Genomic DNA, 18,160 nt, shown 5'->3' with positions numbered 1-18,160 from the left:
TACACCCCAATTTGCATCTGCAAAACCCATAGTAGACACTCTAGCACCTGCCTTGAATTCCAATCCATAATCGACTGTACCTTTTAAGTATCTCAGAATTCTTTTTACTGCTGTGAAGTGAACATCTAGAGGCTTGTGCATAAACTGACAAATCTTGTTTACAGCAAAAGCAACATTAGGCCGAGTGATTACCACATACTACAATGCACCTGCAGTACTTCTGTACTGTTGCTCTTCCTAACTAGTACGGGCACTACCTACTGCATCGGACAAGTTGCAAGTACTCACCAATCACCATAGGTGTTGGCAACTCATTAGCACACTCCATGTGAGACTTCTTCAATAAATCGAGAATATAGTTCCTCTGACTTAGCAGAACATCCTTCCCTTTATGAACAACTTCGATTACCAAGAAATAGCTCAGCTCTCCTAGGTCCTTAGGAGAAAATGTAGTATTCAAACTTCGAACAAAGTTGCCAATTGCAACATCATTACTGCCTGTAAGGCTTCGAAAATCCTGATATGGCACGTTGCATAAGTTTATCGTGCCATGGTTAATGGTTTGATTCTGCACAGGTGTAATATGCATAATTAATATTTTTAACATCATTGATATTACTTTCGTGAGCTTACATATCATATCTACATCAATTAAAGTACTCTCTAAACTTCGTAAATCTCTTTAAAGTCTCCTTTAAGTACTGTGAAACAATTCCTTCCATTAAGAGTCCGAGGTCGACCTCACCTCATAAATTTGTTTATACTTTCAAACATGACGAAACTTGGAAACTTGTAGACCAATCTTGCTACCATCATCTATTGTTGACTTCTTAAAAGTCGGTTTGACTATAACAGGGTGAACGACATAGAGAGAGAAAAAAAAAAGAATAGAAAAGAAAATATTTAAAATGTGAATTAAAGAAAATAATTTTTAGAGATTATATATTTAATTATTTCATATATATTTTAGAATTTATATATAATTTTTCATTTTTATAATATGTATTTTCATATTTATATTTATATCCAATCAAAAGTACACCAAATCTATGGCATCCTTCAAATTTTGGGACATCATTTGTTTAAATCAAATCTATGCCATCCAAATCTAAATTTTACTACATAAACCCAAGGTAAAAAGTCAATAGTCATATTCAAATCACTTCACTATCTTTAAAAAGATAAAAATAAATAAAATAAAATAATCAAATTGATCATAATTAATCGTGAATAAATTGAATTTTTGATCCTCTAATGAATACCCTGTAGACTTGATTTCTAGATCGTTTATGATATATTGTGATAATTTAGCTGCTGCCTTTATGATTAATTAAGAACAACAAAATTGAAAGTCGAAGTAAATATATCGACATTAAGTATCTAGCTATAAGAGAATGTGATAAAGAAATGAAAGTGGTCATTGAACACATTAACACTGAGCATATATTAGTTGATCATTTGACTAAAGGCATGGCACCATACAAATTTAAGGATCGTGTTGTCACTATGAGACTTGTTCCCACCTTGAAAATTTTCATTGTAAGAACGATTATAAAGAAATTCTGTTAAGTTTGATGTTTCTCATATTTTGTGTGCACATTAATTTGAGAAATGTCATTAAGGTTTGGACTTGGAATAAACATTGGGTTTATTTTTTAAGAAATTTGGGTTAAAGTGTTGAGACATGATATATTGTGATACATAAAAGATGCTACTCAAATTCTAAAAGAAAATATCACCATAATTCGTGCATTATGTTTCAATTTTAAATGTTCATGAGCAATACAAACTAAGTGGGAGAATGTTGGAATTAGTTCGTGGGAAAACCTCTCACAACCCCACATTTCGTGGGGTCACTCTCACGTGCCTACATTTTGTTCCCCACTATTTTCACACCTTTGTTTGTGTGAGAGTAGGACATGAAGTTGGTGGTTTTTAATGGGGAACCACCACTATAAATACCAAAGCTTAGGGTCCCTAAACATCAAAAAAAAAAAAGAAGCAAAAACATTCCATCTAGTGAGGTTTTTGAGCGCTTAGAAGATTTTGACAGTTTTCAGTTTTTCGTACAACTAAATTCAACATCCTTGCCAATGGTTTGACATGTTGTCAGTGGTGTCACAATATTTGGATTTGTACATTTGGTTCAAATAATGGTTAGAGATATTCATATTTGATCTTTTCCATTGCTCTATATTGTTATTTATGCTTATGTAAATAATTCAAATTTAAATCTAAAGAGTATATATAATAGATTTAGATATTTATATATATATTTAATTGTCTTTGATAAAATATTGTGATAAAGGGAGTGCCCACTACCTCTGGCACTACCCAACCCAAGAGGGTGAGAACAAGATTTATGATTACTAAGGAGATTGAAACCGCATCCAAGAAAGAAGAGGAAATAAGAATGTTGAAGATGAAGAACAAAGTCTTGCTTAATGTTGCTTGTTCCAAGAGTAGTTTGTTTGATTCAGTGAGCCATATCAAGCTATATATGTCTGTAATGTTGCTATGTAACTTTATGCTAATTTGCTCTGAAGTGTTTGTGGCAAAGACAATAAGCTGTATCAGATGATATTTGTAGGTGAAAAATGGTATGAATTTAGCCCTACAATAATATAGATAGTCATGAATTGCTACTTTTAGAATATGGTGTTGTTTTTTAGGGGGAGAAAGGATCTAGGAAACTACCATTGAAAGGGAGATAAATTGATTGATTGATTTCAATGACTTGGATTAATTAATGTTATCACCTTTGAATATTTTCTTAAATGATAAAATATTTTATTCTTGTTTAAGATTTAGTTGATTGTAGGTATCTAATTCTTGTTAATTTAGTAATCAGATAAATGGATATCAATGAACAAGGGCATAGCTAGAGGAGCTGGCAGGGTCCGACCCCTTAAAATGAAAAAAATATTATTTAAACATTTTTAAAATTTTAAATTAAAAAAAATAAAATTATATTTTGTTCCCTTTAAAATTATAAAAATTTAATTTAATCCTTTAAAATTTTTAAAATTTAAAATTTTATTCCGCCCTAAAAGATTATTCCGACTTCGCCTGTTGATGACTCCATATGAATGTTACTTTTTAATATTTTAAAAAATAACTTTGGATTTTCCTCATTGAGCCGACTCAGGCTTTTTGACAAATTGGGTATATTGAATATTTTGTGGAATGTTGAATATGTATGCATGTGGGTGTGACAATAATATCAATTTAATAAATTTTACCAAAAATTATTAAATTTTAAAATTTAATTCAAAATAAATTTAATAAATTGGTGTTACGGTATTTCCCACGTTTAAGTTATGTATTTAAAAAATAAACTTCCTTAAAAGTAGAAGTGTTCATGGGCCGGGCCGGGTCTATAAAAAATTTCGATCCGGCCCAAAATATGGGCCTAAAATTTTGTTCAGGTTCGGTCCAGAAAAAATATTAAGCCCGAGCCCGGCCCGGCTCATTTTTAATAAACACCAAAAAATATTTTAAAAATAAAAAAATAAAAGTATTTTAAAATTAAAAAATAAAAATAAAAATATATATTTATTATATTCGGGCCGGGCCAGGCCGGGTCCAAAAAAGTGGTGCTCGAGGCAAGGCCCGTTTTTAAACGGGCCTCATTTTTTGCCCAAGTCCATATTTCGGGCCTATATTTTTACCCGAACCATCCCATATTTCGAGCGGGCCGTCGGGCTAGGCCGAATCACCCAGCCCATGAACAGCCCTACTTAAAAGGATCGAGATAATTTTAATATAAAATATTCCCTTAATCAAGTACCAAATTTAGGAGTTAAAACATTCTTCCGACCAAATATAGTTTAATTGAAAATTGCTCCTCCTGTTTTTCGCTACTTACAATTGGATGTTTTTATCTATATAAAATGGGAATTAAAAAATCAGAAATAGACCTGTTTATGGATTCGGTTGTCTGAAAAATAGGAAGGTTTGGGTAAATATAGGTTTGAAAATGAGTTTAAGCAAAAAAAAAAAGGCTTTTTTAAAAATAGGTCGGGCTCGAGTAATGTATTTTTTTGCCTGAACCTAGCCCGAATTCACAAAAAGACAAAAAAATTCTACTATTTTTTTATTGTTTTAATGCTATTTTATCGTTATTTTCTTCTTATTTTGCTATCATTTCACTATTATGTTACTATTATTTTGTTGCTATTGTTTGGATATTGTATTAGACTTATTTTATTGTTAATTTTGTTATTATTTTATAGGCATTTGCTTGATAAGTTGCATCTATCTTAGTGTTATTTAAATATACATGTTTTTTAAAATTTATTTTCAATTTGTTGAGAAATATTTATTTTAATATTTTTAGTATTTTTGAGGTATTATATGTATATTTAAAAATTATATAAAAATTAATACGGACGAGTCGGACTTAGATTTTAAATTTTTATTCGGGTCGGACTTAAGCAAAATTTAAGCCTATTTTTTGGGTGGGCCTAAATTTTGGTTAAGCCCAGAACTCAACCCAGCCCGGCGAGGAGCACCTCTATTTTGAACATATACTTGCTAATTAAACTCTTCTTCTCTAAGACATTCAACCGCCATGGATGATTCTTCACTGTTTTGCAGTTCATCAAATCATGAATAAGAAGCTGACGTTCTGCAAGCCATGCATTTAGCTTCCATTTCATCACTCCCTTTCACTTTGAAAGTCACCGTCGATCTCGGCTTGTTAGAGATCATAGCCAAAGCCGCCGACACTCATCCTGTTATGAGTATTCCAACAGTTACTGTTACTGTTGCAGTTAGTTAAAGGAGTTAGCTAGTTGTTAAGCAAAGCAGTCAACTGTTAGCTGTTACGTGATTGTATTAAATTCCCATAATACTATATTCAAGATAAGTTTCTGAGGTTAAGAAAGAATTCTTCTTCTCTTTTTCATAAACTCTAGCACATCCTAATACGCTGTTGGTTTCTGAGATCGCCTCTAAACTCCCCACCAAAAATACCAGACGTGCCTTCCATTGTTGATCGAATGCTCAGGCTTTTAGCCACCCACTCCATCGTACTCAATCATTTTATTCTTATATAAATTTACAGGATAATCAAGCTAATAAACCACATGTATAGTTAGATAACTCAAATTTAAATCTAAACAAGGATATAGCAGTGGATAGAGCATATAAGCATAATTATATATTTGCATATCCTATTTGTTTTTTTAATCAATTACTGTAAATTTAGATAATATTTAAATTTGAATATTTTAATTATTATCCTTAGCTCGAAGCAAATGTAAATATTAATATTTTTCAAATATCTATTATTTAAATCTATTTTACTTTTACAAATAAAAGTGTTAGCATTCTAGATCATATTGTTAGTGATGGGTTTTATTTTATGTTAAGTGCTTGATTTTGCATATCTTTTATGTCCTTGATTTTGCATTTTTTTTATTATAATTCAGCCCTCCATTGTCGATTGGCTTGCTTTAGCTACATGCAGTTGGATGTTTCTATTACCTTTATAAAATGGGATGGGTTGTTTTGAATATATACTTGATAATTATTAAACCTTCATCTTCTTCTCTAAGACATTAAAACGCCATGGGTTCTTCTCAGCAAAATGATTCTTCATCAAATCATGAAGAAGAAGCTGACATCTTGCAAGCCATGCATTTGGCTTCCATTTCATCACTCCCTTTCACTTTGAAAGTTGTCGTCGATCTTGGCTTGTTAGAGATTATAGCCAAAGCTGCCGACACTCCTCCTGGTACGGTGTCGATTGCTGATATCGTCTCTAAGCTTCCCACCAATAATCCAAACGCCCCTTCCATTGTTGATCGAATGCTCAAGCTTTTGGCTGCTCACTCCATCTTAACGTGTAATCAAATCACTGGCCAAGATGGGCTGACTCAAAGATCATATGGTCTTTCATCAGTCGGAAAATACTTCCTTCAAAACAAAGATGGAGTCTCCTTTGTTCCTATGTTACGTATCCTCCTCGAAAAATACATCGTCGAATGCTGGTAATTAAGTTCTTCTTTTGTTCTTTATCCCCTATCTATCCGTCATCTATGTTATACTTACGCCTCGCAAGTCCACCTCATGACTTCCACGAGTTAAGGACCCATAAGAATAAGAGTCTTCAAGAACCTATCTCGTAGGCTCACAAGGAGATGAGCACACACTACGAGGACATTTGTTATTCATACATTCCATTTATGTGTTTTCTTGACATGATAATTCGTACTTAAAAACTTCAAGGAATATACAAAACCAATAAGAGAAAAGCCTGTGACATATTAGGAAAGGCGCATGGTACCCTATGTAAGACCCCCAAGGCCCAGTGATAAGAACTCTCTTATGACTTTCATGAATCATCATCAGCCACCACAACCTAACTTATCTATTATTGTATTTTCATATAAATATATATTTTTGTTACAGGAAATTCTTGAAGGATGTGACGTTGGAGGGAGGATTCTCATGCAAGAAAGCATTTGGGAAACACTTATTTGAGCTGCTAGCTGATGATGATGATATGTCAGAATGTTTCAATCGACAAATGTCAATTGAAACCACTTTAACAATGAACCAAGTTCTTAAAAATTACAAAGGATTTGAGGGTGTGAACCAAGTGGTCGATGTGGGAGGTGGAGTTGGTACCAACCTTAAGCTCATTGTTTCAAAGCATCCACAGATTAGGGGTATTAATTTTGACCTACCCCATGTCATTAAAGATGCAGTTCCTTGCCCAGGTAATATTATATTGGTCAAATTCTACTAGTAATCCATATAATATGTGTAAGTTTTAAATTTAGTCCATATATTTTAATTTGTTCAATTTCAATTTGTACTGTTCATATTGATCTATTTTAGTTTTATACTTTTTGAATTTTAAAATTTCAATCTTAACTAAATTGGTTTGGTTAAAATTTTCTTTTAGTAAGGTACTATGTGTAAAGTTGTAAGTTTAGTCAATGTTCTCTAATTTAATTACCTTGCCTAGGTAATATTATTGGTCGAATTATACTATTAGTCCTAATAATATTATTTAGTTTTGGATTTAGTCCCTATAATTTAATTTAATCAATTTTAGTCTTTGTACTTTTTTTTTAATTTTAAAATTTTAATCCTGACAAAATCCGCTTGGTTAAAATTTTCAAATAGTGATATACTATGCGTAAATTAGTTATAGATTTAGTTTATGTTCTTCAATTTAATCCTTTTTAGTACCTATACTGTTTGACTTTAGAAATTTAAGTTTTGACATAAATGACAGCCATTAAACCCATTAAACATAAATTTCAGTTTCATAATAAAATTTTAAAAATAGCATAGCTTTATGAATTTAATAATTGAATCTAATCAAGACTAAAATTTCAATATTTTAAAAAGTACAAAAATAAAATCCACGACATAATACAAGAATTAATAGCATTTTCTATCATTTTCTTTTGTAACCTTTTAGGGGTGGAGCACATAGCTGGAGATATGTTTATGGAAATTCCTAAAGCGGAAGTTATTTTCTTGAAGGTTAGTATTTAAAAATATATAAATCTATAATATTTTGTCAATTCTCAAGGATTAAGGACTCAAATTCAAACTTTAAAGAGAACATTATTAAAAAAAATAACTATAAATCTCAAAAGAATTAGTGATAGCTTACTTGACTTTGAAAATTAGTATTTGATATTGTGCTTTTCTTTTCAGTCGGTTCTTCATGATTGGGGCGATGATCAATGCTTGAAGTTACTCAAAGTTTGTCACGATGCATTGCCTAAAAATGGTAAAATCGTATCGGTGGAAGCCATAACACCAGAAGTACCAGAGACAGACATTTTATCGAAAACAATCTTGGAAATAGACATAGTTTTATTTCACGTTCTTCCTGGTGCTAAAGAGAGGACCAAACAAGAGTTCGAGGCATTGGCCAAACAAGCTGGTTTCTCTTCTTTGAAAATTGTTTGCCGTGCTTATAGCCATTGGGTTATGGAAATTTGCAAAGCTGATTGATTGATTTCAACGACTCAGATTAATCAATCCTCATCATCTTTGCCATTATCGCCTTTGAATGTTTTCTTAAATAATAAAATGTTTTATTTATGTTTAAGGCTTAATTAGGTGTACGTATTTGTAGAGAGTTTCTCGTTGTTAATTTAAAAATTATAAAAATGAGTATAAGATAATCTTGTAACAGGCCAATTTAGCCTGGGCCCAAACAAAAAGCAAACTAAAAATAAAATAAATAAAACTAAAAATCAAAAGTTCATAACAGTCTATTTACAATATGGCCCAATATGGTCTAAATGGCCCAAAAATCTAAACAGTATTCAGGAAAAAAATAGAAAACCTAGCCCCCTTGCGCCGCACGTCCCCCATGTCAGCACACTTGTGCCCCGAGGTCTGCCACCGTCAACTGCTCTGCCACCATCATCCTCAACCACCACTTGCAAGAAAAAAGGAAGAAAGACAGCAAACAGTAGCGAAAGTAGAAGAAAAAAATAAAAAAAATGTTTGAAATGGCTATAAAAGCCAGATAACAGATGGTATTCGGGGATTTTTTTTTTGAAGAAATAGAAATCGAACAAAAACACGAAAAAAGAAATCGAAAAACAGAATACAAAAACCCGGAGGTGATTTTTTTCTTTTATTTATTTTTTTCGAATATGTTATATATATATCATAAATAAAAAGAAAAAGAAAACACTTGCCTGACGATTTGCGTTCCACCACCGAGAGAGGCCGAGGTCGCCACCTCCGATAAAAGGTGGCTCTTAAGAGAAGTTTTTTAAAACTAAAAACACCAAAGGATTTCTTTGATATTTCTACGATTAGGTGGGCTTTTGGGAAAAAACGATCCCAGATCTAGGCTCAGGTAGCCAAAACAACCAAAAAGGAGAAACTTTACATCTTGGGGTGATGCGGTCGTTGAAAGCACAAAAAATATCATATCCCTAATAAAGAATGAAAAAGAATAGTAAAAGGGAAGTAGGGTCAAATCCTCAGGGACTGGATTTGCACAATATCGTGTTCCGTGAAACCCAGGCAGAATCTTGCCCAAGAAAACCTGCGTTCCTGAAAAAAATAAGAAAATAATAGAATTAAAGGTTTGGATCTGGAAACGAAAAATAAAATAAAAACAGAATTAAGAATATTGAATCGAAAATTCAAGAAATTAAAAATAGAGTTGAGAGAAAGGAAATTCTTATGGGATATTTCAGCCTCCAGTTGTCTCGTTCCACCTTGGGTTCAATCCTCAGCTTTTAGATGATCATTCCCAAATCGAATAAGCCAGTTATAGTGAAAGGGGACGCCTACGACCACCAGTTCCAAGGATTTAGACTTACGATTTGGTGGAACCTGACTCTAGCCAATAATCGCTTTTGTGGGACCGTCTTATGCTAGATTAACGCTTCTCAATGGCGAATCCCACGCCATTTTATCTCTTAGGCTCGCCAACCTCTGACGCAGTAAGCTAACGAACTGACTGTGCAACCTTCCCAAAACATACAAAGCGACCGCCTTTGCATACGTTGAAAAGCTTACTTCTTAAGGGACATGGACGGAAGCGTCAACCTCGTAGTGCGGAGAAACGATGAATACTCGTTGAGAAGGCTAAGTATGGATTCTAAGCCTCATGAACCCTTTTGGGGATTTTCAACAACCTTTGGCTAGATTGGTTTAGTGGCTCATGGTTGTGGTAGAAAAGAAAATAAATAAAATAAAAATAGAGATTTTATTTAAAGGAAATATGAGAAGAACAATAGCTTAGACTTTTGGGTAGAGAGTGTTTACAGAAAAAGATGGATCTCTTTTGAGTCACTTCACCCCCTATTTATCGTGCTAGGGGATATAGTCTAATCCTACTTAAATTCCCAAAAGATAAATACATTTAATTGGAGATAAATAAAGATAAATAAAATTAAATCCTAAAATTAAATAATCCTTAATAATTATCTTAATATTAATTATCCTAATATAATTAAAATAGAGTCTGATATAACAAAATCTCTTCTTTTTTCATTTCAACCCTTGTGTCCTCCATGCTTGCACTTTTGGCACCAGCTTTTCCTTGTGTCGTATACTGGCCCATTTTATCTCTAAATTCACGCTTTTGACCCTTAATTTTGCTTTTGCCTCAAATTTAGTCCATATGAGATGAAAGATCATAAATAGCTCAAATTAGCAAGATCATAATCAGAATAAATATATAATATTAATACATAAAAATACGTTATTCTAGAGTGTTATCATGGGGCATCAACAAAATACTTTAGATTTCCTAGACACATATCAAACTCAAAATGGTCCTTAAGAAGTTTTTGCAAAAAAGCTCATGCTACGATATTTAGGGCACCTATTTTCATCTTACTCATTTTGTATTTTAGCAACATTTTCTATCTTTGATTAATCTATTCATTTCGAGCTTTGCTCCCAATAAATTTCAATCTTGTCCATTGTTACGATCTTTTTCAAGCATTTTTCATTGAAATAACGATTAACGGACAAATAATATTCAAGTAAAACGATTTTTGTATATTGCTCTGAAACCACAAATCTTATACCCTTGAAGTTGTAGTGGGACGGATTGAAGTCATCATGGCGAATCTTATCTCCCTGAAGTTGCAGTGGAGCAGATTAAAGCCACAAATCTTATCTTCCTGAAGTTACGGTGGAGCAAATTGAAGATAGCAAATCTTATCTCCTTGAATTTGCAGTGGAGCAAATTGAAGATAGCAAATCTTATCTCTTTGAAGTTGTAGTATAACATATTAAAACCATAAATCTTATCTCCTTGAAGTTGCAGTGGAGTAGATTAGAACCATAAATCTTATCTCCTTGAAGTTGTAGTGGAGCAGATTAAAACTATAAATCTTATATCTCTGAAGTTGCAGTGGAGCAGATTGAAGATAATGAATCTTATCTCCCTAAAATTGCAGTGGAGCATATTGCAGATAGCAAATCTTATTTCACTGAAGTTGTAGTGGAACAGATTAAAGCTGCAAGTCACAAATCTTATCTCCCTGAAGTTGTATTGGAGTAGATTGAAGATAATAAATCTTATCTCCCTCAAGTTGCAATGGAGCAGATTGAAGATAGTAAATCTTATCTCCTTAAAGTTGCAGCGGAGCAGATTAAAGATACAAATCTCATCTTCCTAAGGTTGTATCAGAATAGATTGAAATTACAATTCTTATATTCCTGAAGTTGCAGTGAGTTAGAATGAGGCTACTCGAAGAAGAGAAGCACCAAAGAAGTCGAGATTCTGCAAGACCAGACAAAATTGGCCCTTTTAAAGTCTTTGCTCTATTCGCGTTACACGTCAACAAGCAAAGAGGGGTAGCTGTAACAGACCAATTTAGCCCGAGCCCAAACGGAAAACAAACCAAAAATAAAATAAATAAAACCAAAAATCAAAAGTCCATAACAGTTCATTTACAATATGTCCCAATATGACCCAAATCAGAAAACCTTAATGGCCCAAATGGCCCAAAAACCTAAGCACGTCCCCTATGTCAGCACGCTCGCGCCCCGAGGTCTGCCACCGCCAACTACTCTGCCACTGTCATCCTCAACCACCGCCTGCAAGAAAAAAAAGGAAGAAAAGACAGCGAACAATAGCGAAAACAGTAGAAAAAATAAAAAATGTATGAAATGGCTATAAAAGCCAGATAACAGATGGTATTCAGGGATTTTTTTAGAAGAAATAGAAATCAAATAAAAAACACGAAAAAAGAAATTGAAAAACAGAATACAAAAACCCAGAGGTGATTTTTTTCTTTTATTTATTATTTTCAAATATGTTTTCATATTTATAAATCATAAATAAAAAGAAAAAGAAAACACTTACCTGCCGATTTACGTTCCACCACTGAGAGAGGCCGAGGTCGCCACCTCCGATGAAAGGTCGCTCTGACGAGAAGTTTTATAAAACTCAAAAAGTCGAAGGATTTCTTGGAGATTTTTTGCGATTCGGTGGGTTTTTGGGAAAAAAACGATCTCAAATCTAGGCTCAGGGAGCCAAAACGACCAAAAAGGGATTTTTAAAACTTTTTTTGGCCATCGTGGACGGCGAAGCCGTCGCAGGTGACCGTCGCGATGGAGCTCGACGGCTCCCTTAGCCAGACTTGGGGGATATTTTAGAGAAAAGGGAAAGAGGAGAGGAAATTTTTTTAAGGCAGAGAGAAAATTATTTTTTTGCTAAAATTTTTGGTTTTTATAGACCTCCAAAACGACGCTGTTTTGGGAGTGACCTTAGACGCCCAAAACGACGTTGTTTCAAGGCTAACTCAACGACCTGACCCACTGTGAATTTAGTCCTATTCTCTTTTTATTTGTTTTAATTCTTGCCCTAGAAATTAAATTTTTATGCGATTTAGTCCCCTGACTCACTGTGAATCCCCTGGGGCGGGACACGTGTCAATGTGATGAGATAATTGCCATTTAACCCTTAAATTTTTATATCGTGTTTAAATTTAGTCCCTTAAGTTCTGTTTCTTTATAATTTAGGCTGTCAATTTTGTTACATTTTAAATTTAGTCCTTTATTTCCCTTTTTCTTATTTATTTTGCATTTTATGCTTTATGTTTCGCTTAAATTTCAATTTAATCGCTCATTTATTTAATTTTCCCCTTTACGAACCTTTTATTATTATTTTTCTTTACCTTCTTAAATATTTAGAATTTATATTATTTATGCTCCTTTTTATGTACTTTTTTATTTTATTATCATTATCATTATGATTATTATTTTATTATGCATATTATTATACCATTATTATTACAAATTGATGTTGCATTATTATTATTCTTCATTATATTATTAAATAAAAGATTAATCATGTTATAATCATTATCGTTATTATTATAATCAATTTGTGTTGCATTATTACTTTTAGATTATCGTGATCTCAGCTTCCTACTTATTATTGTTTTTTTATCAGGATCATTTCGATTTTTTTCTATTTATTTGCGTAGCCGTTTTATTTTTATTTTAGTCCTTACCATATTTTTCCTTAGGTTTAGATACATTTATTTGTTTCCTCACTATGCTCAATCATGTATCATATTAAATGGTGAACCCGTTTTTTACACGAGTCATAAGAAATAATTAAAATTAAGACTGTACAGTCCCAATTTTTGCTCGGGCCCATTACCAAAATTAAATGACCCAACCTAAACAAACCCAAAATAACCCAAAACCCGAAGCCCAATACACCCAAACAAGCCCTAGACCTAACCCACTAGCCCAAATGAGCCCAACTCAGTTAAACCCAAAACATTTATATGCGTTTTCATATTATATATATAATATCCATATTTTTTATGATCTATCTATATATATATACACGTACCCTTATATATTTTTATATTTCGTAATTTTATACATGCCAATATACATGTCTATATATGTATTTTATTTTTATAAATATATATATTCTTCATACTTTTTAAAACATGTATTTTATATATGTATTTTATATTTTATGATTCATATATATATACCTATATGTATATACTTTTCATATTTTAATTTACATACGCATATATGTATATACTTATTTATATATATTTTATATAATAATTTTAAAATATGTACATATGTTTTTATATTTTATATTATATATATATACACGTGAATAATTTTACATAATATATTTATACGTACATAGTTCTTTTTTTATATAAATATATAACGTATACATATATATACATACTTTTATATATACATGCTTTCATATATCTCCATAATTTTATGTATATATGCATATATATATCTTTTACATTTTTATAGTTTATATATTTTCTTTGTTTATTTCTTTACTTACATTTCCATTATTTGTTTTGAAAGAATGTTTTTAATTCTATTCATTTATTTATTTGTAATTATATGATTGATTTGTCTCTTATATTTATTTATTTCATTTTTTATGGTTGTTCATATTATTCATATTTACATTATCATATTCATATTTGCTTAGTTACGCATATTATAACATCGTATCATATTTCTACTATTTCGTGTCAAATTATTTCATTCAATGTATGAATTATGACTTTTGAATAAACAAAATTTCGTGTTTAGATTTTAGAAAGTTGTACCCTAACTTACTGGATTTCGACTTTCACAATAAATCTAAAGACACGAATCTTTTCAAACTCAAGTTTTTAAATGATCTCGGGAATTAAGAAAAGATCGTGTCCTAACTTACTGGGCATGATCTCTTTTCTAAACTCGAGATAATTAACTGTCTTTTTAAATAAGTAAATTTTTCGACATGTACTCTCGTATCGGGAATTCGATACGTTGTGTCCTAACGCATTGGATATGACACGTTGTTTTCTCGAGATGAGGATTTCTTTTAATAAAGACAATATTTTGTGTTTGAAAATTCGAGAAAACGTGCCCTAATGTGCTGGGTGTCGATTTTTTTCGTTCGACCAAATAGCTAAATATCCTTTCAAAAATTTTAAAATAAGGCAATATTTTGCATTTGGTAATTCGAGGAACGTGCCCTAATGTGCTAGGTTTCGATTTCTTGTTTAACCAAATAGCCAAATATTCTCTTGAATTTTAATCCATTTCATTCGAGTTTTTAAGGATTGTTTTTTTTAATTCTTCAAAGTTTTCAATTTTCGACATTAAGACATTAACTAATCAACTAGGTACCAATTTTGGGCGTATCGAGGGTGTTAATCCTTCCTCGTGCGTAATCGACTCCCGAACCCGTTTTTCTGAATTTCGTGGACCAAAACTGTTGTTTTAATAAAATCAAATCGTTTATTAAAAACAACCACTTTTCAAGGTGACCCGATCACACCTTATCAAAAAGGATTGGTGGCGGCTCTTTTTTTTTGTTTTCATTTTCAAAATCCAAGTCGACCCCGTTTTCAAAAAAAATGGTGTCAACAAAGACAATGCTCGTTATTTTTGGGACTTGTAGAGTTGTGCTTCTAACTTACGGAGTATGGCTTCTTTCTATAATCAAAGTAATTGAATACCCAATTTTAGAAAATAAGAAAGGACAAGATTTAAAGTAATGATCAAAATGGCGATTATTCTTGTTTTCGAGGATTTAAGGCATTGTGTCCTAACTTACGGGACAGGATCCTTTCTTCTCGATTAACTCAGAATAAGCCATTTTCGCGAAAATTAATTTAGTCAAATAACGTCTTAATATAAAAAAGGATCATGTTTCAAACCATCTTCAAATTTTCAAATTTCGACACTAAGACATCAAATAATCTACTAGGTACCAATTTTGGGGGTCACGAGAGTGCTAACCCTTCCTCGTATGTAACCGACTCCCGAACCTATTTCCAAGATTTTTTAGACCAAAAATAAGTTTTGAGATTATTCAATCACACCTAAATAAAATGATTAGTGAAGACTCCATTTTCGTTTTTTTTAAAATAAAAAAATTGATTTGACAAAAAAAAGGTTTCGACGAATCCATTTGAATGTTCTTTTTCTTTTCTCCTTTTAATTTAATAGACAATATTTTACATTAATATGATAAAATATTATATCAATAAAAAATTTTCCAGCAACTACCACGGTATCTTGGATATTTAAACAATAACTTAAGATTTTCGTAATTGAATGTTGAAAAAGAATATATATATATGCATGTTGGTGTTACAGTAATATCAATTTAATAAATTGTACCATAAACTATCAATTTAATAAATTAAAGAAATCAATTTAAAAGAGTGCTGAGGTCGTCTCTAAGCTCCCCACCAATAACCCAGACTCTCCTTCCGTTGTTGATCGTATGCTCAGGCTTTTAGCCACTCACTCCATCGTAACATGCAACCAAATCACCGGCCAAGATGGTCTCACCCAAAGATCATACGGCCTTGCATCAGTCGGCAAATATTTCCTTCAAAACGAAGATGGAGTCCCCTTCGCTCCTTTGCTTCGTCTCCATCTCGAAAAACACGTAATCGAATGCAGGTAATTGAAGTCTTTCTTTAATTTTTCATCCATATATTATATTTTCAAATATAAATATATTTATCTATTACAGAAATTCTTGAAGGATGTGACACTGGAAGGTGGGTTTTCATCTAAAGAATGCATTTGAGTTGAGAAGCACTTGTTTGAGCTTCTGACAGATGATGATGATATGTCCAAATATTACTATCGAACAATATCGGTTTACACTTTACACCACTCTAATAATGAACCAAGTTCTCGGAACTTACAATGGATTCGAGGGTGTAAGCCAAGTGGTGGATGCGGGAGGTGGAATTGGTATCAACCTTAAGCTATTTGTTTCAAAGTACCCACAACTCAAGGGTATCAATTTTGACCTACCTCAAGTCATTAAAGATGCAGTAACTTACTCATGTAATAATATTATTGTGTTATATTTTTTCTTAATTTTTCTTAATTATTTCAACAATGAAATTGCTAATTTTCTTTTGTGACATTACATGTAGCACTGTGCCGAAGTTATTTTCATGAAGGTTAGCATTTATAAATATATGAATCCACACACTTTTTAATGTTTGATTGATTGCTGTGTTTTTCTTTTCAGTCGATTCTTCATAATTGGGGCAATGATAGATGCATGAAGTTACTTAAAAGTATGTCAGAACGCATTGGTGGAATCCGTAATAGCAAAAGTACTAAATACAGATATTATAGTGAAAACATGTTCTTTCAGGTGCCAAAGAGAGGACCAAACAAGAGCTTAAGACATTGGCCAAACAAGCTGGTTTCTCTTCTTTGAAAATCATTCGTCATGCTTATAATCATTGCGTTATGGAAATTTGAAATTTGCAAAGTTGATTGATTTCAACGCTTCAGATTAATCAACCATCAGTCATCATCTCTGTGCAGCTGATAACCTTTGAAATTTTTTTTTAAAAATATTGTCTATAGTTGCGAGTGTGTCATCCTCACTACGCTTCCAGTTTATCCATAATTAATGTGTTTTCTTATACCAACTCCATAATTGAGCTTAAAATTTGGTCAATTCATTGTAATGAGCAAGAGGACTTAATTTTTGATAAAAGAGAGAAACGTCAAAACGTGTGTGTCTGACAGATGGCAATCTCAAGAAGCTGCATGGCAAAACATATGTCAGTTCATTATCATGTCTGCAAGCCACCTGGGGGTAGTCAAAGTGCGCGACCTACTTATTTGCAAAGAAAAGCAAAGAAACTATAGCCCCAGCCAACTGGAGTGAAAAAACTTTTGATACCTCAACAGATGGTGAGTATTTATCATATTATTCATTTTAGTTTAGTTTAATCCGTTGATATTAATTCCTAAGTTAATTAATCTAATTACTACAGTCAAATTGATAATTCAATTGATTTTTGATTTAACCGGTCCAATTGATCGGTCTAATTTAATTCAGACAATATTGATGAAAACAGAACTCACCAAAAGATAATTTTCTTAAAACTATTTCATTAAAATTTAGACTATCGATTCTCGATTCAAATGGTCTAATCGGTTGGCCTAATTTGATTAAATAAATTATTGAAAAATCTATTAAAAATAGAAAAATTCAACCGTCGATTCAACCTATTTTTAATTTGATTCAACTTATTAGTATCGATTCACGAATCAACCAGTTCAACCTCTTTTTTCAAATCGATATACCAATCATTTTTAATTCAATTAACTAATTTGATCTAATTCCAATAAACTTATTAAAAGTGTTACGTATTTGCTTAAGAGTTCTTATGGAAATTGTATCCCCTTTATACTTCCCTCTTTCTTTGATAAGTAATTTTTAGGATTAATATACTATTTGTATTGAGTTTAATTTCAATGTTTAATTTAATATACAGGGGCTTTTTTTTCTTAATTTGGTATTTGAGTTTAGCTTTAATGTCTATTTTGGTATTTAGGTTTTTTAATTTGATACTTTTTTTAATCTCAATTAAATACTTAAATTTGACTTTAATTCTCAATTCGACGAGCTCTTTTGTTCCAATTAAATATCTATATTTTTTTTATTAAAGCACATATGTCAATTATTTATTGAACTACACGCTGTCATCTGATATAAATATAAAATTAAATATTAAAATTAAAATTAAAATTAATTACTAAATTGAAAAAATGTTCAAATTCTAAATTAAACATCAAAACCAAACTAAATGATAGACAAACTTGGTGATTTACTTAAAAACAAATTGAAGTACCATTTGGACAAGTGTCAAAA

The 18,160-nt window shown here is 31.8% G+C and overlaps 2 protein-coding genes across 2 annotated transcripts; both read left to right on the top strand.

Moving 5' to 3' along the window:
- The first annotated feature begins 5,450 nt into the window (after window positions 1–5,450).
- LOC107940417 (caffeic acid 3-O-methyltransferase) lies at window positions 5,451–8,056 on the top strand. The gene is made up of 4 exons (XM_016873836.2): window positions 5,451–5,996; window positions 6,418–6,728; window positions 7,442–7,506; window positions 7,684–8,056. Exons 1-4 carry the CDS (start codon window positions 5,575–5,577, stop codon window positions 7,984–7,986), a joined length of 1,101 nt encoding a protein of 366 aa, XP_016729325.1. The 5' UTR covers window positions 5,451–5,574; the 3' UTR covers window positions 7,987–8,056.
- Window positions 8,057–16,157: 8,101 nt separating this feature from the next.
- On the top strand, window positions 16,158–16,755 carry LOC107940411 (bergaptol O-methyltransferase-like). The gene is made up of 4 exons (XM_016873830.1): window positions 16,158–16,313; window positions 16,419–16,445; window positions 16,517–16,604; window positions 16,646–16,755. The coding sequence occupies exons 1-4, from the start codon at window positions 16,158–16,160 to the stop codon at window positions 16,753–16,755; spliced, it is 381 nt and encodes a 126-aa protein (XP_016729319.1).
- Window positions 16,756–18,160: the final 1,405 nt, after the last annotated feature.

This window comes from Gossypium hirsutum, chromosome D08, assembly GCF_007990345.1.
Source record: "Gossypium hirsutum isolate 1008001.06 chromosome D08, Gossypium_hirsutum_v2.1, whole genome shotgun sequence".
Taxonomy (NCBI): Eukaryota; Viridiplantae; Streptophyta; class Magnoliopsida; order Malvales; family Malvaceae; genus Gossypium; species Gossypium hirsutum.
Note: the sequence above shows the minus strand (reverse complement) of the source record. Positions and strands in the feature narration are given on the sequence as shown.